Below are 26,610 nucleotides of genomic sequence, written 5' to 3' on the forward strand. Positions count from 1 at the left end.
CCTCGTTTACCTGAATTATGAGAGTGTTGTAAAGCGCAAATACACGTGTTTGACGTAACCGGCACAGCTGACTGAATTGAAAGCGAAGAAAACGCTTATTATTGGTAAGAATTGTATTTATTTGACTAAAAAGGCAAGAACTGATTGTGTGGTGTTTTCCGTAGAAATGCGCGTACCCGGGGCCCTCTATGCCGCACGTGGCAGAAAGCCGCAGAACGAGAAGGATGTGCCATTCCAAGAGATTCTGCCGCTGCGCCTGAAGAACACGGTGAGCGGCAAGGCGGATTCCGGCTCGGATGTGGCATGTCTGCAGGAGATGGGCGTGCTCTTCGCCTGCATGAAGGACAACGAGTTTGTGGAGAAGTACTGCGACAAGGAGATCCAGAAGTTTCAGAACTGCTTCAAGTGCTACATGGACCGCAAGTTCGAGGCCAAGAAGACCATCAACCAAGGCGTCGTTCAGCCGGGCAACAACCTCAACTACAAGCAGCTGAACAAGTATATGCGTCGCTTCCCCAATCCCCTCTAGACTAGAACAGACTGTTGAGCCATTTAATAATACACAAACTATTTACAAAGTAGTCCAAGACCTCTTCCCTAGTACCCTAGTAGACCACATCGGCGTCGCCCAGACCTGCGGAGGACTGGCTCTCGGGGGAGGGCTGGCTGAGGACGAAATTTGAAATGGCACGCATATTGTGGAACTGCTGGAGCTGGTGCGGATGCTGCTGCTGCTGATGCTGCTCGTAAAGACTGCCACGTTCCAGCAAATCGGAGAGCTTGGACGGCATGGCCAGATTGATGTGCAGCGGATATCCGCCATGCTCCCATGTGTCGGCCAGAATGGCCAGACTGCGGTTAGCCTCCAGAACGCGTGCACGCTGGAAGTTAAGACGCTCCTGCTGCAGCTCCGACCATTGATCCTGCGGTGGATGGAGTGGATAATTAAACTTGGAAGCGACCAAGCGACCTTATTATACTCACGAATCTGGTTCCGAGTCGCCCGAAATACTTGATCTGCTCCTGCACGTTGAGTACCTGCTGCATGTACCAGTCCCGCGCCTTCTCCACCCCGTCCAGGCCGAACAGCAGCAGCTCCCGCTGCTCCTCCAGGTGCTTGAGTCGCTTCAGCATGTTGTAGTCGATGCCGTTCTGCAGCGTGTGCCTGCGCGACTCGCGTCGCTTGCTGCTCGACTTCTTCGGTGGCAGGGCCAGGCTCCAGTCAGTGGCCGAGGCCGAGGTGGATGATGAGCCACCATCCGCGGACCCGCGATGCTCGAATTGCTCGCGGGCTGTTTTCAGCGTCAGCGACTTCTGCTTGACTGCATTCGCACTCGCATCCCGCTCGCTGTGCATCAGATTCAGCTGCCAGTTCTGCAGGGCATGGCGAATGTCTGCCTTGCCCAAAGAAGCCGGCGGAGATGTGGTCACTGTTGCTGACTGACGCGGTGGCTTAGGCGGCGGTGCTGGCGATCCGTACTCCAGTTCTGCGCCCAGACTTTGCGGCTGGGATCTCGGCCGAATCTTGGTCTCGCTCATCTGTTGCTGATTGCGCAGCAGGCAGAGCTTCAGTCCGGCGCAGAAGCGCTCGAAGGAGAGCAGGCCACAGCTGGGCGTGACACGGCGCAGCGAGTCGAGGACACCGCGCGGCAGTCCCTTCGATCCGTCGTCCTGCCAACCCTTTTCGATATCCACATACCTCACATAGCCACTCTGCTTATCGTCCAGTATGTCGAAGAGCTTCTTCATGGACAGCACAAACTGCTTGGGCAGCGCATCCATGTCCAGGGACTGCCCATTGTGCGCGTCGCTGGTGTTGAGGGCCAGCATGCTGGTGCTGGTGTTCTGCCGCAACATCTTCACCTGCAAGAGAGACCCAAAATGGAAAGTGTGTGCGCGGATTAGAGATGGTCCCACGCAGTGGACTCAATGCATAACTGAATATTCATGAGAGGCCCCCGTTTGAATCTCTCATGATTCAGTCAACAACGGAGCAGCGATGGAGCTGTCATGGAATGTATGCTGGGAAAACCAAAAAGAATTGCCTAACCCATGGCTCACATCATCTGCCACAAGGAAAGACTCACGTCATAAACTGTATTTCAACACACTTGCAGAAGGCACAGCAATGTTTCTGATGGTAGATGCAAAATATTGAATTATAAAATCACATAAATGTCACTGAAGCGATCGTCCTGCAAGCTGAATGGTGGACTTATCCTTCTCAACTTTGTCTTGGCCCAAGTTTGAACTCATTTTGCTGGATCCTTGAGCTACAACTTTTGATGTTAAATTCCCATTGGCAAATGCAATTCAAAAACAAATACTTTGAGTACTTACCGTGCCAAGTGCTATGCGGAAATGTTTGGAGCAATTCTGAGTCCGCTTTTTTTTGTGGCAGGCAGCCTTTTGAGGCCGTTCGTCAAGGCTTTTTGCGCAAATTAGTTTGCACCTATTCTCGAGTGGCGGCGGTGGCGTTGCCTTCAATGTGTATGTAATGAATTGAATGCACTTCCAGTGCTCAGCGTCGCTTCAGTTCGGTCCAGCGCCCGGCCAAAACACCCAAACCAAACCAAACCAAACCAAAGCAAACCCAACCGACTGGTTGTGCTGTTGACTGCACACTCGACGACGACTATGGGTCCCGAGACTGTGGCGGGCACGCATGCGCAACTGGTTGACTGGCGGCGGGACTGGTTTCTGCTGTTGCTTGTGTTTTTTTCGGTGGATCTTTCAAACACACACACACACACACACACACACACACACACACACTAGCCCAAAGATACTCACGAAGAGCACAAGGAGACGACACACACACACTTTGGCATCGGAAGCGGTTTGGCCTAGCCTAAATCCCCGGGAGCGAAACGAAGCGAAGAGCGAGCGCGGAGCAGAGCGATGGCCAGCATTTTAGGAGAAATATATTTGTATATTTATTTATTAGTAGAAATTCAATGCGCCTGGCTTAATCAGTCAAAGAGGGAGCTAATCGCCTAAGTTGGAGTTGTGTGTCTCTGGTATCTGCCACGAACTGCAAACTCTGCGCAATCCCAGTGAATCCTCCGCTGGGATCACTAGAATGAGCACTTCATCTCGATCCAACACGCTTAACTGCTAAAGCGTATACTTAATGCTAGGCTACGGATCCAAAGATCTCGCTTGCAGCTCTCACAAATCGGCCACCGACTTCCGACGCACGTATTTGGCAAAGTAGTCCGGACGCCAGCACTTGCAGGAGCCGGGTATCAAGAACCAGTCGTAGTAGAGACGCACCTGGAAGCAGCCCAGCTCATCGTGGCCATCGCAATGGGCATCCGGCGGCGCCGCACCCGCTCCGGCGCCATTGGGGCCCGTGGAGGAAGTGCCATCGGAGGCAGTGGCGACGCCGGCACGCTTCTGCAGGTACTGCTGATAGGCCTGGAAGTCCTGCACGGATGGCGTCGGTGTGGTCGTCGAGCTGGTGGGCACCGTGTCCTCGGCATTGGGATAGAAGATCTCTGCCACCAGCAGGCTAACCCAGCGCGGCGAGGAGAGGCAGCCACCATCGAGATAGTGGCACCTGGCCTGGATGCAGCGCGTCACCTCCACCGTCTGCGTGAAGTAGCCCTCGTAGGGTATCTGGACCACATAGCGCCAGGCGCCCTGGTAATTCTTGGCGAACACTGGCGTGGCATACTCCACCTTGGCGGGGCAGGGTGTGGGCGGACCCTCGTACCGTATGGGTCCCACCTCCTCCCGTCGCTCTGCTGTGGGCGTGGCAGCGGCGGCACTGCCACCATCACCCTGAATGGCCCGATACAAAGTGCAGAATCTAAGGGAGAAAGTTTCGTCATGAATGATATTGGCTCTGTGGAAGATTATGTTCAAAAATTCCTCCATCTCTACTTACACGCCACCGCCATCGCAGAATTTTCGTGGTTTACGCTCTTCGGCGGCTCTTTTCTGTTGCTGCTCTCGCTGCCGCTGCTGCTGCTGGTGTCCGTTCTCCTCGTCCAGAGCGGGATCGAAGTAGCTGTACTCATTGGATTCTATGCCATCGGGCAGACTGCGACGAACGCGGGTGGAACCAGAGCCAGGATAGGGCCTGTCGATGTTGTTGTTGTCCAGCTGCTCCACGGGCTCATCGCGTATGATCTGGGTGACCTTGGGCAAGGTATCGTCAGCCTTCAGCACGGGCAGAGTCTTCGACAAGAACTTCAATGTCTGATTGCGTATGAGCTCGCTGTGAGGGGGGGAAAGGAATGGAAGTCCCTTAGGAACGCTGCTCACAACTGTTGAGGATCGGGTGGAAGACTTACAAGGGATAGGGCTCGCCGAGCACATTCTGTCCGAGTGGATTCTTGGGTATCTGTCCCTTGTTCAGATCCCCGCAGATGTTGTGCACGGAGACGGCCGATTTCTTGCCCGCCGCCACATCCTTGCAGTCGGCATTCACGAAGGTGTACGGCGGTGGCCGGACCCTGGGTGGCACGGCATTCGGGGATTCGACAAAGGCGTAGTAGCCCTCGGGTGGCTGCTCCTCGCCGTAATCCGTTGCGGGCGACTGCTGGGGCTGGCCGAGACCCAAGTGGGCCAGCAGCAGAAAGCTGAGAATTTTCTAAGACACAAAAAAAAACAAAATGAGTGAAGACAGTCACCGAGGGGGGGGACAAATAAATCAAATTAATTTTCGAGTTGAAGTCAAAGTCAGCATGAATGGTCCCGCATTGTGCGGAAAGAAATGCTCTCTCTCTCTCTTTCTCTGTCTCTCCCCTTCTCTCTCACTATCTGAGATATTTTTTTGTTGTTTGGCGAAAGCGCGAAAGTTGCGGGCTTGAAGATAAACAAACCCGACCACTGTAAAATGAACTGAAACCCAAACTGAAACTGAGATCCATGGCTGCGACTGAGGCTGTGATCTTTGCATCTTGATGGGCCTCGTTTCTGCTGCTCACTTGACCATTAAGTGGCGGGGACCAGGGGGGCCAGTGGACTGGGGAACTTTCCCTGAAATTCTGGCCACTTCAATGAAATCAAAAGTTCAACAAAGAGATTCAGGTCAAGTCGGTAAGTAACATCTCTTTTGTGGCGGTGCGGGCGGCTGGCTGCAGTCTTAGAGACACTTTGGAATTTCGCAGTCACTGCCACAGCTGCCCCCCGCTACCCCTTTTAACAGGTATCTCCACAGAGCCACACTGTGGCTGGCTGTTCATCTCTTGACTTCGTGACATGATTCACGGCACAAATTTGAATTCCGTATAAAGGGAAATTGGGTCAAAGACTGAGTTCTTTTGTTTCCCTCTGCTGTGGGACATTCTAATGAGGCTAAAACTCGTTTCTTACCAAAAAAGAAACACAAACAAATACACACACACACATACAGACAGATAAAAAACAACAGGCAAGAATTTGCATGGTAAATATTTGTAGCCTAATTGCAGATTTGAGATTGAGATTGACCGCATTTCGGTCGACAATTCCCGAGGAGGCTCCTCCAGCCAGAGAACTCGTTGGGGTGGCGTGTGTGTTCTAAATGTGTGTATGCCGTGGCTAACGGGAAAGTTGCTCCGACACCCAAGCACACATCAACGGAACGGAACGGGACAGAACCGACCAGAACGGAGCCAAACCCCCACTCCCTGACACACCACTCGACAGTTAGTTTAATTCATTAGCATGCTCCAGAATCGCATGGGGCCATTGGTTCCCAGCCATACAGCAGTACCGTAAGTGTTGCAAAACAAATGACTTGGCCAACGAACTTGAGGCTTGGACAGAAACAGTTAGCACCAGCTACGGGGCTCCCATTCCCACTCCCTTTCACATAATGACACATACCAACAGTAAACGATAATCCATGCTCTATGCGACAATCTTTGTCTTCTGGCAATCAACTTCTTTCCGACACGCACACAATAATGGGTTCTCGGTCTCAATTTTGGCCTCCTTGGGAGTCGGGGTTGGGTTTTCTCGATTTTCTTTGATCCGCAGCGCGAACAGAACAAGACGCGTCAAGTGCAACAACTGAACTGAAACTGAGCCAAGAGTGTGGCAGCCAGCAGACGTTGAACCTCCACCAGTGGGCCTCTGGCTTTGCCGCCTGCTATTGCTTCTTCAGGCCCGGTCAACGAGCAAGAGCGTGCCTCAAGAAAGTGGAATGAAAGAAAGCTTTGCCTTGAATTTAGCATACAAGAGAACACCACAGAGACAGCGAGAGAGAGAGAGCCTCAAGTTTGGGGGCCCGCTGGCACTTTGTGTAGCGGACTTTTCGGCTGTCTTTGCTTTAGATTCTTTTGTCCATTTAATATGGAGATTTTCATATCTGAAAGCACCACATTCCGACTAGCTCCCACATTTATAACTTTTAGTTTCGATTATTTCCAACAATTTCACGTTTATTTATGAATTCAATGAACATTACACATCGTAATAAAGTTCCTTCCTCTTCTCCATTTCTTTCCAACTGTTCCATAGTCCCGATCCTTGTCCGCCGTTCCGTGTATACATGGATGTGTCGTGTATATATATAATACATACATACATAATATGTATGTATATGTAGAGTACAGTACGTATATATGTATAATAAACATTTTGCAAAAACAATGCCATAGAGTCTTTAAACATTTGTTATCAATATAATGTTTTGGTGTAATGCTTTTTCTACATGTACAATACACTATTTATAAAGTAATATGTTTCAGTATACATTCTATACATGTACATACAATGTATATTAATATTATTAATATCTGGTATATAGAACCAATGTGAATCGAAAGAAATACATACATAGATATATGGGGCCTTTTCGTGTGTGCTTACAAATCTTGCAAGTTTTAGGCAAATCGTTTGGTAAATGGCAATTCAAAGTGTACAAAAGTAATTGAAGAATAATAAAGGTAGATCTATATACGAGGTTGTCTGTAGGTATCTATACGTAGAGAAATGTTCTTTGAAACTTGGTTTCGTGTAGAAAGAAAGATCTAAAATTAATTGGTAATGCCAAGCACTTCATCGATACACATCCGAAATGGATGGAGGAGTACTATATCTATACAGAGAAGCTTGTACTGGTAGGGGCGAAATGTGTGTGGGGGCGTGGGGAACTAAACCGAAACGAATCGAAATTGTACTTCACTGTTTGTTTGGCTTAGTAATTAATGTTGTAGTTATACAGAATATAATGCAATGTCAAGTGGTAAAATATGAACAAGAGTCCTTCTCGTCGTTGGCTCTAGAAACGGCCATCATATTAAAATAAATAAACTTAAGCTTAATGAATTCCTAGAGAAGTTTTCCTCTCTACTTTACCACGTAATGCCATATTGCAGCTATCGGATTATCTTGTATATATATGTATGTATATATAATATATATCCTACTAAAGTAAACCGTGTTGTATAACGTCCTCGTAATGCTTATCGATCGTTCTCTTAAACGTTAGAAATATCAATATAAAGTAAACTTTAGACTTATGGCTATAGTGCGTTTTTGTGTGTGTGTCTGCATCCTGCTTCCTGCTTGTGTTTTGTGTGTTCTTCGTCGGCGCAAATTAATTCTTGGGCGAAACTGTAATCAGTTTATGTGGCGTCACTGGGGATATCTGCGGAATATACATTGAAGGCGACATTTAGTAAGATTTCAATAGAAAAAATGAATTTCTCGTTAGAGTGGAACTCACCCACAAGGATCTTCCCATATACGAATCATCGTCATCCTCGATCAGGCCTGACGTGTGATGATGGCTCTGCTGATCAATAAACAGCAAAGTGTCCTTGCTGCACGTATTTGTCGAGTTGCGCAGCAGCGAGGACAGCGTCTCGGTGCACTCGCGCAGCTTGTAGTTGGAGCTGGTGGAGAAGGAGTGCCGCAGACTGAGGCTAGCCGCCGCCGCCGCTTGCTGCTTTTGCTGCTGGTGTGTGGCATTCTCCACAGCCGAGACACTGCTCCGCGATCCGTGCCAATTATGGTTGCTCAGCACCTGCCGCGTGAGCTGCAGGCTGGATGATAGCTGCGGGTGCGTGCCATTCACAGTCGCATTCCCATTTCCATTCCCATTGAACATGCCTGAGCATGCGGAGTTCATGTGGCCATTGAGTTTGTTTTGCAGCGTAGATGTCGCCGTCACGGATGTGGTAAGCGAACGTGGCGAGGAACGCGACGAGAGCGAGCTCTCCGACGATGCCGAGCTAGAGGAGGGACTCACATGGCCATTGGTCCGAACCACTTCAGCGATAGGCAGACTTTCGGGCAGAATTTCGCTACCGTTTATAACCTTTGACAGATCCATGGGCTCCTCTTTCTGCTCCTCGTCCATGGCAAATATGTGCGTGACTTCTTCAATAGCTGCTTCCGCTGCCGCAGCAGCTTTGGGTTCTGTAGCTGCAGCTGCACTTATTGGGCTTGGCTCTGGTGTAGCTTCAATCCTCTCATTCTTGGTATCTTCACACAAACTAACATCCGCATCGGCATCGGCAAAGGCCAACTCCTCAATGTTGAGGGGCAGTTCGTGGGCGGCAAATTTAGGTTCCTCCTGTACCGCAGGTTCTGTGATTTCGGGAGCAACTGAAAGCATACAGATTAATATGCATGCAACGGTTGCTTATGCAGCTCATTCTCTTACCTTCTTCACCCACAAGTGGAATATGCACGGGCTTGGACTGAGCCTTCTCCGCGGCAGGACCACTTTCGGCCACTTCGCTAGAGCCCGCATCCGCCTTGATAGCCCCGTCGTTCTCCTTGCCAGATGTTGAGGCGGCCGATGAAGAGGTTGCCGAAGCTGGTGCCGGGGCAATGCGGGAGACCCAGTGATCCCCAGAGTTTGAGCTGGATCCGGAACATTCCGCGACATCGACGCTGCGTCGCTGGTAGAACAGCATATACGCCTCGTTATTGATGATGTCCTGTTCGATGTCGTCTTCGGGCACCTTGCTGACGCGCTGGTCATCGAACTTGTACCACTGCCGGTCGTAGGGGTTCTTGCAGGCCGCCGTATAATGGCCCGTCTCGAGAGTATCACCCTGGTGGTAGCAAACGGCATACAGATCGTACCGCGTGTCCTTGGGGTCGCAGCGAGAGTTGAGGGTGGAGGAGCGCGAGTCACCGGAGCGGGCCCGCTTCCACAGATTAGAGCCGCGACCACCGCCGTCCAGTAATCCCAGGGAGCTGCTGGTTGCACTCTCGTGGACACCCTTGGCCAGGTGGGGGGACATATCGAAGGCGGTTAGCGGGAACTTGACCATCGTGGTGAGCTTTGCCGCCTGCGGACCCTTCGACTGGTGCTGGCGGAAGCGCTTGAAGTGCACCACCAGAATATCGGGCAGCGACCACAGGCCCAGCGTCTTCACCACGGGCAAGTACTGCTGGCAATGGGGACAGCGCCAGGCGTCCTCCGCACTAAGCGTCTCCGCCTTGGTGTAGTGCTCCAGGCACTGCTCCAGCGTTAGCGCGGCGGTATCTTTGGCCTTGCTCGCGCTTAGCCGTGCCACGCTCTCGTGCTCGACTACGGCCTCATCGTCGGTCTCCTGCTGGCGGGCGAGGAAGTGTTCCTCGGGCGAGCTCCATTCCAGCAGAAGCTTAATGTGCGGCGGCCCCGCCTCCGAGGCGAGCACTGTGAGCGCCATGTCGATCATTTCGGTGAGCAGCGGATGCTCCACCTGCTCCAGGTAGGTGTCAGGGTCCGCGGAGGGGTCCTGGAGCCGTATGCGGAACATATCCGCCAGCGGCGTGGCATAGGAGAAGACCTCCGGCTTGAGCAGCGGCGACATCTCGCGCAGCATCCGCTTCTGCAGATCCTGGTAGGAGCAGTCACGCGGCGCTTTCATACTGAATGGTGCCCCGAATCGGGTCATGTCCTTGCCATCCTTTGCTCTGTAAACGTTGGCCACTAGGAGGAGTAGATCTGCCTGTGGGGCAGCTGATGTAGCAGGGGCAGATGTGATCTTCTCTGCCGCTTCGGGCGCCGACGGGGAGGATGAGGCCTTTGGGGTTGCGGCGGTCTTTGGCTGGGGTCTGGAACTCTCTGTCTCCGCTTCCGGCACCTCGATGCAGTAGATGCTTTCAATGCTGCTGAGCGTGTCCACCGGCTGCGTGTCATAGAAGACATGCGTGAATCCCTCGGCATTGAGGTCCACTAGCACCATGCGCGAACCAGCAATTCCCGTGTCCGTCTGTAGTTGCTCTCGCAGGGCCACAATCGGTGATCCAGCCGGCACTCGCAACCCCATCTTGATCTGTCGCGGCTGCTGCTTCATGTACACCACCGTGACGAAGATCGTCTGCTGTGTGAGCTGCGGCAGCTGCACGGAGATGCAGTGGAAGGGATCGAAGGTGTTCGACTGCTTCTTGCAGCGCGGGCACGTCAGCGAGGAGCGGAACTGGGCCTGGAACACGGCCTGCACAAAGCTGTTGTTGCATCGGATGTGATTCGCCAGCGTCTCGGCGGCAATGATCTCGTCCGACCGGCCATAGGAGTTCTGTGTGTGAGGTAAAAATAAAAGATATTAGCACAGATTTTATTCTGATTTGATTTCCTCGTACCTTGATGCTCTTGTAGCGTCGCTTGCTGGCCGTATTGAGGTCCTCGTGCACCTTGTCCAGCAGCCAGAAAAGGAACTCCTGCGCATCGTGCTGCGTTGAGCTGCGAAACTGCGTCCCATATCGATCCACCACCGCCTTGAAGCCCGTGCTGTGGTCGCTCTCATTGCGGCATGTCCACAGGGCCTTCAGCACATTCGCCAGCTGCTCGGTGAGCTCTCCCTTGGTGCCGAACTTTCGCGAATTGATCTTGTTGCGTCGCTTAAGGTCAGCCTGTGGCGGGGAAAGAGTGAGTATTAGAAGTGTTATCCTCCAGTGTCCAACGAATCATTCAATCACTTACCTTGTACTGATCCAAAACAAAGTACTCGGCTAGTATGTCCGTGTGGCTGAGGCACTGCAGCACGGCGTTCATGAAGCAGGTGTTGCCATGATTCTTCAGCCCCATCACTCCGGGCGTCTGATCCGGCGGCCACTGATATCCCCCAATGGGAGGCACTCGATCTCCGCCGCCGCCGCTGCTCGCCGACCCCAATCCATTCGTTTGCCGGTGTTTATTCGCCTGGGGAAGGTGAGAGAGAGAGAGAGAGAGAGAGAGATTGTGTTAGTTGCTGTTGAGTACAACAAATTGATGGCTGAAAGAAACCCGTTTGTCAGCCCAGCCTCAGCCCCAGCAACGGATTGGATGGGGTGAGGTGGATTGGAGAGTAAATGGGTTTCAATTTCGCCAATTAAAAATTGTTTAGCGCAGCTCTCGGACATCAATTTGCGATAAATGAAGAAATATTTTAGTTGAAAAATAAGAAAATTCAAATAAAAACCAACAACAAGGAACAAGAAAGAAAGGCAAACCCAACTAGAGGCCGAATATTGAAATGCTCTTAATCGGCACTGACAGACAAAGATGGCATGTGGCAGAAGGCAGTGATAATGAGACGATTCTACAACAAATTTAATGAAAACAAACATTTCCTCGTAATCATAATTATAATAATTATACAATGTTTCTACTATGCAAAGTGTTTGTACATTAATTCCAAAGACATATCTTATTCTAATATTTGTCGAATCCATTATCGGTACACATACATATCTCCATTTCTGAACACAAAATATAATCGTACAATAGCTAAAGAGCTACGCAAACGTGGAGGATCAATGATGTGTGTTTGTGGTGTGTGTGAGTGTGAGTGTGAGTGGATCAATTTACTACAAAGACTTGTGTGCTCAAGTGATCAAAGGAATAGCATTTCGAATTGAGTCACGCAATGAGAGTTCATCCACAGCCTAAAAATTGAAAATTTTCCATTAGAATTTATCTCAAAAGTATAAGAACGATTATGCCATTAAATCCCACAGATTTTAAGTTACTTAAAGTCTTAAATCCACAGCGGAAAATCACGTCAAAACCAAGGAACGAAAGTCCAATAGGTTGAGTTCCACTCTCCGAAAAGAAGCTACAGACAAAATCAAAATAAAATTCTTAAAATATTCTATGTTCGAAAAACAAAAGAATATTATAAAAAGGAAACTTTCTTTTAAAACTGAGCAAAATAAAGAATATTCTTGGGAATTTTCCACATTTTGCTGGGCGTGTCCACCTGCTTTGTGTGTTCACTGTACTCGCATTAAATGCAACTGGAGCAACACCTCTAAAGAGAGGTAGTTTGGGGGGTACGATTTACGATATTATAAACATGCTTTTTTGGAAACGAATCGCAACGAAATCAAATGAAATGTGGGGCTATAACTGAGGCTAAGACTGGGGCTGGTGGCTGTGCCTATTGCTGTGGGGCTGAGTGCCTTTAACGGCAGTGAAATTTTGTGGATTATGAAATTGGCAACCGCCAGTGCGAAGCGAAAAGCGAAAAACTGCGGGGCAGCGAATGGTTAAAGGTCATTGGGGGTCTGTTGCATGCGACGTACGTATGGGTTGCATGAAGATGCGATTGCAATGGTGGGTCTGCGGTCAATGCTAAGTGGGCTTATTTCGTGTATGCACACACAGATGTTTTTATGTGTAGTAGGAAGTGAAAGACCGAATGACGGAGGCAGAAAACAAAAAGCAGCAAACCAACGGTGAGTAAGCGAGAGAACCAGACCCAGAGACAGGGCCATAGATGACAGCGTCATAGTTGTGTCTAGCAAATCGATGCCAAAGCTCACAAGGTACAACAACAACAAAACTTACAAAAAAGAAACAAAAACTGAACGAATAATGGAATCAATAGAGAAGCAAATCATAGATGAAGACAGAGACCAGCAAAAGCGGCGCACAAATCGAATACAAAGCCGGTTATATTTTTACCAATTTTTTGTCTTGTTGCTGAAAGCGAAAACCCACGCATCAGAGATCCCCAAAACAAGAAAGAAAGAAAGAAATCCAATGGCAAATAGTAAATTGGCCAAACAAAAAGCAGTAAGAAATAAAGAAATAAATCGCTTTGGGTTGTCAGCTGGTGGGTGGGCGTGGTGTGTGGATCTCTATCGTGTGGGGGTTACCGGCTTTACTCCCGATGATCATGACATTACCAGCATGCGATGCACTGTACTTTGAATGTGAATGTGTTCTTGATTTATACCTCTTTCCTGCGCCAGCATCCGGTGTAGAAGGGAACGATGTCTATCAAGTTCACACGACTTGCGGCGGCAGAGTTCTGCTCCTCCGACTTGGAGATGCAGCAAACGTAAAGGTGGGGGAATCGAAATGTTAGTTCAAAGAGCAATTAAGCACAGTTCAAATAGCGTATGGTTAGCATAGATATTTTTGAGAGGTTCCCCACAAAAGTTCGCATAGAAAGTTCGCCCTGAGACACCTCCACCCTATCCATTATGTTATTGTTTCCGAGCCAGATATTGTTGCCAAAGAAAATTGACATTGAACTGACGGTTGCCTGCTCCATCCGACATTTGCCATATTCGAAATGGTTTGGAGGAGCAAGAGAAACTATATTGAATGGCAGCCAAGTGGCTGCTCTAGTGTCTGACAAAAGGCAGATGCCACCAAAAAGGGCATGAACTTGAGGCACAATTTAAAGCACTTCGAACATCTGTGGCAAACTTAAAGTCCCAAGCCCTGGACTGACCTTCAAACCGTTCCGTTCGATAAGCGGATTTTGTTTGGGAATATGAGTGGCGCCAGAGCTCCTGCTCCGTGGCGTTAAGCCGAAAAGGTTTTGCATTTAAGCACAAGCTCTGCTCATTAGACAAACCCCATTAAGTCCCATTCCACGGTGATGTAAACCGAGGAGCCCACAGCCGAGCGGCAATCGGGGCTGTGGCAAATAAATTAAATGGAATTTTTAAGTTGCCACAAACGCATGTCCAGATCTTCTTTCGGTGTATAAATGTGTATTCAGCGTTCATTCTTTATACGTATACATATTATATGAATGTTTGTTTGTGGCTGCTGCTGACCTAATCGCGTTGTTGGTCCGGCTGCCATGTGAAGCATTTCTCACACAGCTGGAGATCCAGACTTCGAGACTTGTATGTTGCGCATACGACGCGTATGCCGTTGCCGTATGCCGTATGCCGCAGTTCAAATTTCTCCTTTCTTTCCATACCTCGTGCCGTGTCCGAGTACCCCCGCCTCAGCTTCTGTTAATTGAGCCGCAAACAGGGCATAGAAGTAGCCATCGGCCACTTGTCTCAATTTACCCTGGCAGCAATTTTATCATCATCTACATACAAATGTTGTATGTACATCGTCAGCGGCATGGCATCGTCATCGTCATTATTATTTATAAATTTAAGCACATTCTGGCTTGTTTTGTTTGCATTTGAAGTCTCCAACAAGTGGGCACCCCATCCCAAAATGTTTATGTATATCCCAGGGTGGTGTCAGGTTTTGTTTGGTGTATGGTGTATGGTGTATGGTGTATGGCTACTTCTGTGGAATAGTCCAACATATCATAGTCTAGCAGCAGACGTTGTTTTCCCAGTTCAACTTGCCATTCGCCTCCAGTTGCCGCAATGTTCCCCTGTTACCTTTTCTACCCCTTAGCATATCTTCCTTTACAGGGTAATAGATGCTTCGAGCAACATTAACCGAACTCTGTGTACGCTTTGTTTACAGTTAGGTAGCAGTTAACAAATTGATCGAATTAAGCTTAAGTCTCGAATTCTTTTCGGCTTCGGTTTCCTTTGATTTCATTTCACTTTTTTTCATATTTTTTGGCCCCAGAAAATTCCAATTGTGTTTCGTGATAAGCCAGCCCCCCACACGAAAGATCGCGATAACTTGCGAGCATTTTTGTTATAGATATTGCACTGCACTGCATTCTCGAGTATTTGTTTTACTTTTTACGTAACCCGCAACGGAAAGAAAAGCTACAAAAAGGGCAACAACAAATATATTTCTTGTTAATGTTTTTGCAGTTACGATTACGTTTTTATTAAATAATTGTAAATAATTGAAGATAATTGCATGGGTCATGCTGTTGTTGTTGTTGCTGGCATGACGCTATTATTATTTCCCAGATCTTGTCTTCGAACATGAATGAAATTGGCTTTTGGTTTGGGCCCCCTCCATCCCGGCTGAGTCTGTGACTAGGTTCTCCTACCGGTTAGACCGCATTTTATTAATGGAGCCACTCGACACACAAACTATTATTAGCGTTAGACCTCTCTCGATCACTCTCTTTCAGTACCTATGTATTGTCTCTGCATGGTTCTCCCTATCGACAGTCGTTTGTCATGCGTCGCCTAATCATAAAATCGCATTTAAAATTCCCTCAAGTCCGGCGGGGTATTTTCTGTGCATATAAGTATATTCTGAAGCAAAAGTTTTGCTACGGCGATCGATCACGTGACACACATATGCATACATACTATGTATAACGATCGCGTCATAAGCATGGACGTGATTCGGAGAATCTCGTCTTGTCTGTCTCTCAGATAAAACGCAATCATTTGACAAACATTGGAGATTAGGATATAGTTTAGTTATCGGCTTAATCAAGTGTCTGCTCCGCCTACCTTTTCCTTTTCCATTCTTCCAGAACATTGCTAATTAGATCTTGTTTTTGAGATCTACTTACGTAAAGGCGCTCTCGCACGTGGCGAGCAACTTGCGATGTGCACTGAAAGTGCCACGCCCCTTTTGGTTGCCTCGATTACGATGTGGAGGAGAACGGAAAAGCTTTGTCAAGGTTGTCTCTTGGGGTCTACAATGGGGAGCTATAATCAGGCCACCTTGGAAATATATAAAATGCTTATCATACACGTATATGGGCCCCATATCTACATAATGTACAGTGCGTAACGCAACTGTAGGGATATTTGAACAAATTATCAATCAAAAGAACAAGTGATTAATTGAAATTATTTTTCAGGACTAATCAATAAATAATATACATAATTGGATATACCCGAAATATTTTTAGAAATTCAAAATGTCTTACGCCTATGATACTTTGAGTACATATTACGAAAGGAAAAGATAAATACGCATGACTTCTGTCTACCCAACTGATATCTAAATTTAGTTTTGACTGAAGTATTCCCAGGGACCCGGGCCTTGGGCAAGGGCAAATAGGTTTCTGGCCTACAGATGGGGCATACATTTTGCACCTTCTCACTTAGCCTCAGTTTTAGGGTCGCCCCAAGCGAGAGTGTAGACCTTTTGATGACAGCTTTAACAATCTTTATATGGCTCCACAATATCCACCATATATCACAGGGACTGGGGTGGGGTGTTGGGGATTATCAAAAGGAAAGACAAAGACAGAGAGTAATTACCGCGGAGTGACGTGAATAATTTCGGTTGCTGGCCAGACGGATGGACAACAACAAAAGCAAAGAGTGATGGAAGCAACGGCTAATTGGACAGCCTAAGCACCACTGAAAACATTATTTATCCCCTGCTCCTCCTAATGGGCGGGAGTGTACCACAGACCCACCCGAAAAAAATGATATGATTGTTTATGAAAATAAACATGCTGCGAGCGGCAGAGATGCGAAAATAAATGCAGACTCTAAAAATTCTAAAAACATTTTTTCAATTAGTTTGATCTCAATTGATTTTACCTTGAAAATAATTCAGATAAAGAGAGAGAGAGAACAAGAACAGGGGAGAGAGAGCGATAGAGCGTGAGAGTGCAAAACGTGCGAGGCAATACCCCCACCACACCCCCGTGAAAAAGGCAAAAACAGCAACAACAGACAGCGATTCGCAGCGTTGTACTGTAGCAACAACAAACAGTTACGTGTGAGCCAGAAACAGCGGAAATACAAATAGGCGAAAGGCCTCCCGCCTCCGCTTCCCCCCTTGCTATCACATGCTGCCGTAGCAGCAATAGTAGTACACAGTAGTATATCGTGCACTTGAATATCATAGAAATTCAGCAAACAGTAGCGGAACAAACAGACATTTCCTAGCTAGCACGCAAGGGGAGTGGGTGTGGCTGGAAGGAGGAAGAGGGAAGCGGGCTAAGTTACGTACTAATCTTCCCATCAACAAGTGCAGCAGCAACCGCAACGTTAGCCACAATTTCGTGGGTGGCTGCAAAGCATACGGAAATAGACAAAATCCAAGGTGTATTGAAAGTAGAGTGAGCTATTGGCGGAGACCGGTTGCATATTTTGGGTCAGCTCCAGTTAAAAAATAAACCAAGAGAGAGCAAGCAAAGTGTATAAAAATTAATTCCCTCACCTTACATGCAATGCACCTTGCACAAAACTGTACATTACATATTCATGTACGTACTGTGCACCTGTGTATGTACATATAATATCAGTGTTCCTCCTCCATCACGTGTTAAGAGATCGTCTTCACAGAGTGTCACTTTTTACTTTTACACTCACTCTCACTCTCTCTCTCGCTCTCTGTTCACCTTTTCTCTCTACACTCATCCGTTCTTCTTCACGTCATTGCCATTCATTTGTTGCTATTTTCCATATTTGCCATGCAATCTTTAATAAGGCAGATTATTGTTGTTGGTGCCCTGCCGCTGTTCTCGCTTTTGAGCTGAGCTTTTGAATAAAATCAATGGGAGATGAGGAATGCCTGAGGCATGAATCATAATCAGTGCCAGCAATTGTTTTTCATGAGGTAATCTCGCAGCAGTAGCGTAGTGGCGAAGCATAACAGCAGCAACAATGGGCAATTGCCTCATAATGTCATTAAAAAAAAGGAAAAGAAAAAAACAACAATAGTACGTTGTAGTTGTTTGCCGATTTGCTTTTGCTACTGTTTCTTCTGCTGCTAGCGGTGAAAGGTGCCCGAAAAAGACGGAAGAAACAACAACTGCACAACAAGTACAGTTAAAGCTGAGCTTTAGTTTACTGCAGCTTCCACTGTACACTTGATATCGGCTTCTGGCATTCAGCTACTAGATATACGGTTGTTTTCATTGAGCATTACATGCTCTTCCCCTCCCCTTCACCATCCCTTTCGCTGCACTGCGCTTTGAATGAAATTCTGACTGATTTCGTATGCAGTTAGCGTTCTGTTCTGGAATTCACAACTCAAAAAGGTCAACTGCAATACGTTCCTAAGGTCTTGCCCCCCACAATTAATCAACCCATTACAACAACAATTTTGTTTTGTGTATGCGTATTATGTATGTACATGTATGATGTGATATTATTAGATAAAATTGAATTCCATTGAGTTTGTAGGTGTAGGAGAGGGATTCAGTGTGCCATGGCGCCCTGCACTTGTCTTCGCTCGCTTTTGTTTTGCTTTCCTGACAAGCGCGTGGCACACATTTGTCAGCCAGCGCCTTGTCGGGAGCCCAGCAGTCGGTTAGTCTCGACTCCACTCGTGCCTCCCTCTGGGTCCCACTCTGTCGCAAACTTTTGTCTCTCTTTTCTGGCGCGGATTTGCTCCAACAGCTTTCGACCTGAAAAGTATTGTTGCCGTTTGTTGGAGTCAGGGACTGTTTTGTTTTTGAATTTTTGTTTTATTATAGCACGAACAGGGCAGAGCAACAAATGCTGGCAACATTTACACAAAAATTGTTTGAACAATTGTTGTCTGCGAAACAAAAGGCAAAAGTCCCCCACCTACACCTAGTTACAGCTTCAGCTCCCGTTCCACTTATCTCCCCACCTTCACGCTCCAGCCACACACAGCTACCTTACGCTCCCCTCTCTCCACACAGGCCAAGCAAAACAGAAACACAAAAATTATGATAATTATGAGACAGCAATTGTTCAAAAATAAAATTAATTTCCATGCTCCGTCCTCGGGTATGGTAATTGTAAATTAAATTCTGTCTGAGAACGATGAAGAAGAGCGTTTGCTATACACTTCGGGAAAAAAAAGGAACAACAAATTATTTATAGTTGTATAAACAAAGGATTTATATCGAATGGAATGCAACTGTACATTGATCGTGTATAGACAAAGTACTCCCAACGCACCCCCAGCAAAACAAAGAGTGGCCCCAGACCATATAGATTAAGGAATACTCTGGATACTCTTTAGGCCTGACGCACCTTCAAAAGTGCATTGAGAAAGAGAGCCCGATCCAAAGTCCCAATAAGCCGCATTTCGTGCCGCTGTACCGCTCTGTTATCATCGAGCACGCAAAATGTGACTCAGTAGTGGGAAGGGGTAGTATGGAAAATAAAACATACGTGGCCAAGTGCGATTTGAGGCAGGCCTACCCAGTGGGTGGCGGGAGCGGAGGAAAACTCGTATTGTTTCTGCTCTGTTCAAAATATTCAAATATGCACAAGAGAATTGCACAAAAGAAAATGCCGAACCCAATTGGAGTAGAGTGCGCTCGGGTAGTGTGCACTGTGGAGTGTGGGGGAGGCACAAAGAGAGGCAAGAATACACAGAAACCAGACACGAGCAAAACAAAGTCAACGATAACGCACTAAGCGATGGATGCCGTTTTATAAATATATTGCTCTTGATAAGAGAACCAGCAGGCGAGCACGAAGCTAGAAGCTGCAGCCTAAGCAGAACAAAGAAGGAACCAAAGAAAGAAAGGTGAAAGAGGGGCAAAGTTTCATGTTCGAGCATGTCCCACCACACCACTAATGTGGGGAGAGTAATTACACATACAAATCGAATACTTACTCCAACATTTATCGTTGCGCTCAGATGCTGGGCAATGCGATTGAGAAATTTCTTGAAGGACGAACGGCGCAGAACACGTGCCCGCTTATTGCTGTTAATGTTACTGTTATTGGTGTTGTTGCTGCTGTTACAATTGGCATTTGTATTGGTGGTGGTGGTGGCTGACGCGTCTCCAGGCGCCGCCTCGTAGCTGCTCAGCGAGACAATGCTGCCGCTGCGTCCCCGTCCGCCGCTTACGCAGGACGAAATGGCCGTATGGCTGCCTCGACGCTCCCCGGCTTTATCCTTGCCGGCTCCAGACTCCACGTCTGTTGTTAGTGCTGCCGCTGCGGCCGCCGTCTTGAACTTGCGCGACCAGCGAAACGGATTGCGTGGCATGGAGAAGGCGCGGCGTATCTTTTTGGCGGCATTTGTGGCCATGGTCGAGCCCTGGGCAGCAGGAATGATTACCACTAGCGGTGTGGGCAGCGTCTTCGCCTTCTCTTCTTCTTCCTCTCGCCTCTGATGTTGCGTTGGTGTTGTGTGGGTGGCGCCCACGGCCGCCGCTGCTGCTGCGGCGTCGCCTTCATTTTGTTGCTCTTTTGTTGTGCCCATTCTCGCTCTTTCCAGCTCTCACTCGCCCACTCTCTGCACGGCAAAACACTAATTTTCGTCACATATATAAATTGCACTGGCGGGACTTATTAACTAATTCAAATTGACCATTTAGCAGTGATTTTTAACCTATTTCTAATGCACTTTATTTCCGATTTTCTCCTCTTTTCCGCTTCGTTTCGCTTGTTTGTCTGCCTATGCTTCTCCTTCCTCTTCTTCCTTAGTGACCCACTCCGTTCGGTATGCAAATACTTTCACTTTTGCTCGCTGCTACTGTTGCAAGTGGCATTAATAATTGAGTGCTTTCCGCGTTTGCATTTTGGCCGCAGGCAGGCGAAACTGTATCACATTGTTCACGGTTTTGATTAATAATATTAACTCGCGACCGCAGAATTACACCCCCCGCACCAGTATGACCAGTGACCATTTTGTCTTGTCGATCAAATATACCGCCTGACTTTAAAAATATATTGAATTATACCTTCCATGGTACAAATATACCGTAAATATACCGTATTCTTGAATCATATTCCTCGATGTTTAGGTTCTATTTGATATTACTAGCTTGCAAAGACTTTTAACACTGAAACAATAATTAAATCCGTTTTATAAATCAATTTTACGTATTTTAAATTATATTTGTTATTGGTTTGTATACCTTATGACCTTATATTTTACAAATTCAAATATTAAAATCACCCCAATTGGAAGCAAGGAAGCTTTGTAAACCGTATGTAATTGTATTTAACATGTAGAGACACGTGTATGTTAACTGATGTCATTGAAAATGTTTGAAAAATACCGCGAGCAACAAAAGAGGAAAAGAAATTCCATTGTTTTCCAATATAGTAAGCTCGGAGTGGTTTCAGATAAAAACGTCCCAAAAATGTTCAGTGGCAGGTAAATTACACCGTCGATTTGAATCCTACGTGGGAAGTTCTCCCAGGGAAATCCTCTCCTGTGTCTAAACCGTCACGGAAATTCTCTCCTGCCAGACGCTCTCACATGTACTATTAGGATCCTTATAACAGGTGCGAAAAAAGTGGGAGCTTTGAAAAGCTCTTCCTTTTTTACCTGCTTGCTATACCTTGGGATCACATGCCACAGAGAGCATATTTTTAGCATGAGCACAGAAATATACCAACACAAATATGCATATACAAGCACTATTCTTCGAATTTTATGTTCTATTTGATATTACTTGCTTTCAAAGACTTTTAAGACTTAAACAATATTTTAATCCCAGTGAAAAATCAAATTTTTTTCTTATAAATACTACTTTTTATTGGATGTATACCTTATGACCTTATATTTTACAAATTTGTATTTGAATTTTTTTTAGAGCCCCCCTTCTGGAAGCAAGAAAGATTTTTCTTCAGTATGTAAATGTATGTAGAGACACATGTATATTAACTGATAACATTGAATAATTAGAAAAATAGCGTGCATGAGCGCGCATTGGCTAGAGTTGAAGACTATTTGACCACTGGAATACTTAAAACTATGGTTTAATCAAAAAAGGTCAACAAAAAAGTGATAATTTTACATGAAAACTACACATTTGATACATTTTAAAAACTTAAGGGAGTCAACGCCAAGCCTTTGTAGATGCTGCCAGACTGTTGCCATCTGCTAACTGACAATGACTCGATGCTATAAAATTGAAATGTCTTTGCAACGTAAGAGTCTACGATAAATAAAAGTGTTGCATACTTTCGGTGCGAGGAGATGTAAAATAAATTTAAAAAAATTAAATTTATTCTGGTGTTTGCTAGAGCCCACCTGCAGATGAATCAACATGAATCCTGTCCGTTCTTTTGGGCCATCAACCTGACATGTCTGCTGATGCTGCAAACGGCGGACTCCCGCTCGACTCAACTGCAGCTTATTCTCATAAAAACTTTTTAGTATTCATGGTTGCGGCATTAATGGCAATCATGGTAGCGTTTTATTTCGCTTTACTTTATTAGCCATAAGCAGAGCAGCAACAGCAAAAGCAGCATGGCAGAGAACCCACAGCAGCGGATACAGAAACAGATGTATCTGCTGTCGCAATGGCTCCAAGCAACGCCCCCCCTGACAGCCAATCAGCGCGCAGTCTCCCTCTGCGCCAAGACGCATGCGCAAGAGAGCGGACCAAAAAGACAGACAGAGAGAGAGAGAGAGTGTGTGTGAGTGTTGTGCAGTGTGAGAGCAAGAGCATAAGTTTGTTTGCAAAGAAGAGAGTAGAAAGAGCTGGTTGTGGGCAGGGGAGTGTATGGCTACATAAAGATGGCCGTCGCTTGTCTCAAAGTCACAATTATGGGGCACTCATTCATTGCGGTGTATGATGCAAAGAGTGTACTTTGCCGCGCCCCAACTTCCACGCTGTCGCTCTCCCTCACTCTGGATGCCCTGCCACCTAATCTGATGGCCCCACCCCGGCAATACTTAATCAGAAAGGGAGCAAATGGAGCACAGGGATCCTGAGGGAGCGCTCCTCGTTGACGAGTTAACAGCAATTAGACGTCGACGCCTCACGCTGGATTCGCTTTATTGAAGGTTTATTGCCCGGAATGCTTCCCTCTGTAACCCCCTACCCAACGTATGTATCTCTCACCCTCCTCCTCTCTTTGTGTGGCGTGGGTGGTTTGTTGCTTTGTTGTAATTGTTTCTCGGGGATGGGCCCCGGATGGATGGGGTTGCTGCCTGCCTGCCTGCCTGACTGCCTGACTGCCTGTGTTTGTGCGTTCACCCGCTGACATTAATTGGATGTGTTCAAGCCAATTTTGGTGTAAAAGGCGCTAAATTGATTGCCCTGCGGTTTTAATCGATGCGCATTCATTCCAAATCACGCACATTTATCACCCGTTCGCAGATCCTGGAGCTATAGAGTGGTGGGATTGGTAGTGGTTGTACTCCCAGTACGATAAAGATGCGCCGCATCTGCGTTGTTTTATAATTGCCGGCAATTGCTGGCTGCCTGAGCAATTAACTGAACCTGAAGCTGAGGCTAACTCTCTTAACCTTTGCTTGCCATACCCAATCGTTGTCCCATCGTCATATAAACCCGTTATATAACCGGTCAGGACCTCATCTTGCGTGGGTTATGGCAAAAGGATCTATGCTGCCAGGTATGCAATCTTTTCTCTCAGTGTTTTTTATTTGTCTTTTCTTTCGCGGAAGTGTCGGAGCTGTTTTTTAGCCAACGGATTGGCAAGAGGTAAAAAGGGGATAATCGCCAGGATGCTCGTTCCACGAAACGCATCCGCATACCGCCGCGTAGGGTTATGAAATTTTACGCAAGCTGCTGCAATGCCAGCAAACAGCGTCGCGCTGTCCTTGGGCTGGACAAAAGGGGTGCTGGTCTCTCAAAGGATTTAGCAGGAAGTTTGCACTGTTTCGCAGGATTCGGGAGTCGTAATTGCACGCAATCAACGCATAATCCCCGCATCATCTGCGCAATGAGCGGAAGACAAAGTTCGGCATAAAAAATGCACGCAAATAAAGGGAAAATTCTCAGCCGACTTGTTGACTTTGCGGCCTTGGAGTGAGTCAGGGAGAGAGAGAGAGAGAGAGAGAAAAAGAGAGAGTAGAGCCTGTGTAAAGGATGCAGGATAAGACACAGGTTCAGGTATGGCCAAAACGGATTTGATGCGCTCGCCCCCGTGGCCCCGACCCCGCATCAAATCGCGAAACTTAATTGCCAGAAATTCTCAAAACAAACGAAAACAAACAAATAAACAGAGAGATCCGTGATCGAAGGATCTCTTTCTGTGTGCAGTGGGAGTGGAACGGGGCCGAAAGGATTGACTTGACTTGACTTGACTTGGCTGCGCTGCTGTCGTTTCGCGTTCATTAGGCCCGAACCAGATTGACTTTCTGCGGATCATCTGGGGTAATCGGCGATAATCCGGTTACAGTCGCTGTCGCTGTCGCTGTCGCGGTCCCCGAACGGGACTCAACTCCTTCGCGGAGGGCAGGGGATTAGGGGCGTACTTGGCACAGAAGTCAGTTGCAAATGCGAAAGGATTAGACGGCAGGTCGTCGGCGAGCACCTCGCAGTCGGTGCAGTCAAGCGTCCTCCTGGACGGCGGTTTCTGCTGCGGGTAACGCCCAGGGCGAACGCCCTAATCCGTCCACGCCTCGAAATTAATGCAAACATTTAGAAGGATTATCGCCCTAAAGGGGTTGACGCTGCCTACGATTCGGGAGAAGGGAAGACCAGCAGCCAGAGCCAAGGCAAGGCAAGGCAAGGCAAGGCAAGAGTTGGGCTGGCCATAAAAGCATGATAGGATTGCTAATTCGCCGCTACTTGTTGTCCATTCTCCGTGGCATTGTTTGAAGCGGGATTTGCCAATCTTTGTGTCTTGCCAGGAGCGTATCAAAAGCCACGGCACAATTATGCATTTCAGGGAAGTGATTAGGTCGCGCAGATTAGAGCCAAAGAGTTGACAATATTTGTGGATTAGTCTCGGACTTGCTCAGCATCAGGCATCAGGTACAGATATTCTGGCAAAAATCAAAAATCTCCTCCATGGAATTATCATTAACGACGGATAGGGATAGTCGGAGCCCGCTGAAGGACATCAGGAAGTGACTTCCGCAGTGGACATGTCCTCAAGTGGATGCCATCAACTCAGATCTGCAATTAGCAGGCGCCAGCAGTCAGAGTGGCTCTCAAAGGCCACCGCAGCGGCATGTCCCAACGACATAAAAAAGATACATACGATAAGGGAAAAGCAGATACTCAGATATGCAATGTGTGTGCCTGTGTATCTGTGTATCTGTGTCTTGAGTGTGCTCCGAAAACTGTGAAGTGAAGCAACAATTATGTTGTCGTCGCTTTGATCTGATCCCAGCCGCAGCCTCCGGCCACTTACAGCTGCATCTGGGAGCTGCATTTCAAGTTGATTTCCCTGTTTAAGCATTCTTTAATTGTATGCTAATTGATGGCTGCTTCCATGGGATATTTCTGGATCCGGATGCATTTCCCAGCTGCCAATGGGGAGGCTCTCCCTCTCATGCCCATTCGCCATCTTGTGGAATGCTCTATTAAAAAGTTGTCGACAGAAACAGCATCTAAAAGATGCATTAGGGGAAAGCGCTTAGTGTTTTATGGAGGATTGAGGCTGCGAGGAGAGGGCCATAAATGCTCTAATCCCACTCGGATTCCGGCTAAGATCGCGCAGATTTTTAGCATGCCAAATGTTAAAAAGGACACCAAAAGGACACACACACACACACACACACACACACACACTCACATGCAGGGAGCGAGAGGCACATCAGAAGCAGGCGCAAATTGCCTGTGAAAAAATAAGCAAAATCAGGGAAGAACAATAAACGATCCCTGAAGGTCATCACTGGTGGCAGTGGCATTGGCGGTGACTGCAACTGTGGTTGCTGCTGCTGGTGGGAGGAGGTGGGGGATTGATGCGACGCCCTAATGGGCATGACCACTGGCCGGGAAATCATTCGGTTAATTTGCATGTCCATGTCAAACGTGAAAATGCCGCTGCTAATCGTGTGAATCTGAATCCCTGGAAGCTGGAGCAGCGGCGGTGTCGAAAACTTTGATGTGGAAGCGTCCTGCGGCTTTCCCCGTAGCAGGCACGACCTTGGAGCATCGACAGACCCTTGCCAGAAAGTCCGAGAAGCCAGGGACAGAGAGAGAGAGAGGAAAGCGAAGCGACTTTGTGACTTACTTTTTTAGCGGTGGAACCATAAAAAGATCATTTTAGTGTTCCGTTCTGGCACTGCTTTGTGTGCTCTTCTTTTTTATTTGTTTACGATGCAGAATCAAAAAACAGGATCGACCGTTCAAAGTAATTTCTAAAAAATCTCCAGCACACCGCAGCGAGTCAATTTTTTTAGGGCCCAGCACGAGGAGGCAAGGTCAGCCGCTGCATGGCGGATATTTGGCACTCGGTTCCGTGTTTTGCTTCCGAGTTCTGCGAATTTGCTTCAGTCCGAGGAACTCTGGAAACCTAAAAATCTGAAACTAGAACTAGAATTCCAATGCAGTTTTTTTATGCCGCCTAATTTTTATGGCCTAAAAAACGGAACAGCACCGAGAGCCTCAGCCTAACAGAATTATCATCTCCGTCATAAAACCCCGCAGGACCTAGGTAGCCCTCGAGGCGGGGGAAAAAAAGCAAAGCCGAGTGTGCAAAAAAGGACGTGCAATGGCCCAGGACAAAGACAAAGAGCCTGGACACAGTCCAGCCTCTGCGAAATTCGAGAAAAAATGATTTCATTTTTTAGAATCAGTTCGCGAAATGTGAACCACCGATGCAGTCCTCCTGCTCGCACTCACGGAGAGAGAGAGAGAGAGAGGAAGAGAGAGCCTGCGGCTTTACGACGGCCATTAAAGCCCCTAAAAAAATAACGCGAAAAAAATGAGAATTGTAAATCACGGTCGCAGCAGAGCCTGGGACCTTGCATCGTTCTGGCTATGGCTGTGGCTCTGACTGTGG

The 26,610-nt window shown here is 47.4% G+C and overlaps 4 protein-coding genes across 5 annotated transcripts; 1 reads left to right on the forward strand and 3 right to left on the reverse strand.

Annotated features, from left to right (window-relative positions):
- The first annotated feature begins 13 nt into the window (after positions 1 to 13).
- LOC117586663 (coiled-coil-helix-coiled-coil-helix domain-containing protein 1) lies at positions 14 to 581 on the forward strand. The gene is made up of 2 exons (XM_034276914.1): positions 14 to 104; positions 165 to 581. Exon 2 carries the CDS (start codon positions 167 to 169, stop codon positions 527 to 529), a length of 363 nt encoding a protein of 120 aa, XP_034132805.1. The 5' UTR covers positions 14 to 104; positions 165 to 166; the 3' UTR covers positions 530 to 581.
- Positions 539 to 2,647, reverse strand: LOC117586628 (suppressor APC domain-containing protein 2). Its single transcript, XM_034276850.1, has 3 exons — positions 2,341 to 2,647; positions 985 to 1,863; positions 539 to 923 (listed from the first exon to the last, which is right to left on the reverse strand). Exons 2-3 carry the CDS (start codon positions 1,855 to 1,857, stop codon positions 606 to 608), a joined length of 1,191 nt encoding a protein of 396 aa, XP_034132741.1. The 5' UTR covers positions 1,858 to 1,863; positions 2,341 to 2,647; the 3' UTR covers positions 539 to 605.
- A 264-nt stretch (positions 2,648 to 2,911) lies between these two features.
- LOC117579945 lies at positions 2,912 to 6,194 on the reverse strand. Its single transcript, XM_034266109.1, has 4 exons — positions 5,821 to 6,194; positions 4,302 to 4,600; positions 3,893 to 4,225; positions 2,912 to 3,814 (listed from the first exon to the last, which is right to left on the reverse strand). The coding sequence occupies exons 1-4, from the start codon at positions 5,839 to 5,841 to the stop codon at positions 3,172 to 3,174; spliced, it is 1,296 nt and encodes a 431-aa protein (XP_034122000.1). The 5' UTR covers positions 5,842 to 6,194; the 3' UTR covers positions 2,912 to 3,171.
- Positions 6,195 to 6,356: 162 nt separating this feature from the next.
- LOC117580477 (ubiquitin carboxyl-terminal hydrolase 43) lies at positions 6,357 to 20,567 on the reverse strand. 2 transcript variants are annotated; one of them, XM_034267063.1, is made up of 7 exons: positions 19,559 to 20,567; positions 13,104 to 13,190; positions 10,865 to 11,083; positions 10,525 to 10,794; positions 8,609 to 10,460; positions 7,667 to 8,550; positions 6,357 to 7,588 (listed from the first exon to the last, which is right to left on the reverse strand). In XM_034267063.1, the coding sequence occupies exons 1-7, from the start codon at positions 20,150 to 20,152 to the stop codon at positions 7,538 to 7,540; spliced, it is 3,957 nt and encodes a 1,318-aa protein (XP_034122954.1). In that variant the 5' UTR covers positions 20,153 to 20,567; the 3' UTR covers positions 6,357 to 7,537. The 2 variants fall into 2 exon arrangements, with proteins under 2 accessions (XP_034122954.1, XP_034122961.1); XM_034267070.1 differs by lacking the exon at positions 13,104 to 13,190.
- Positions 20,568 to 26,610: the final 6,043 nt, after the last annotated feature.

The sequence above is a fragment of the Drosophila guanche genome, unplaced genomic scaffold, assembly GCF_900245975.1.
Source record: "Drosophila guanche unplaced genomic scaffold, DGUA_6, whole genome shotgun sequence".
Lineage (NCBI taxonomy): Eukaryota > Metazoa > Arthropoda > Insecta > Diptera > Drosophilidae > Drosophila > Drosophila guanche.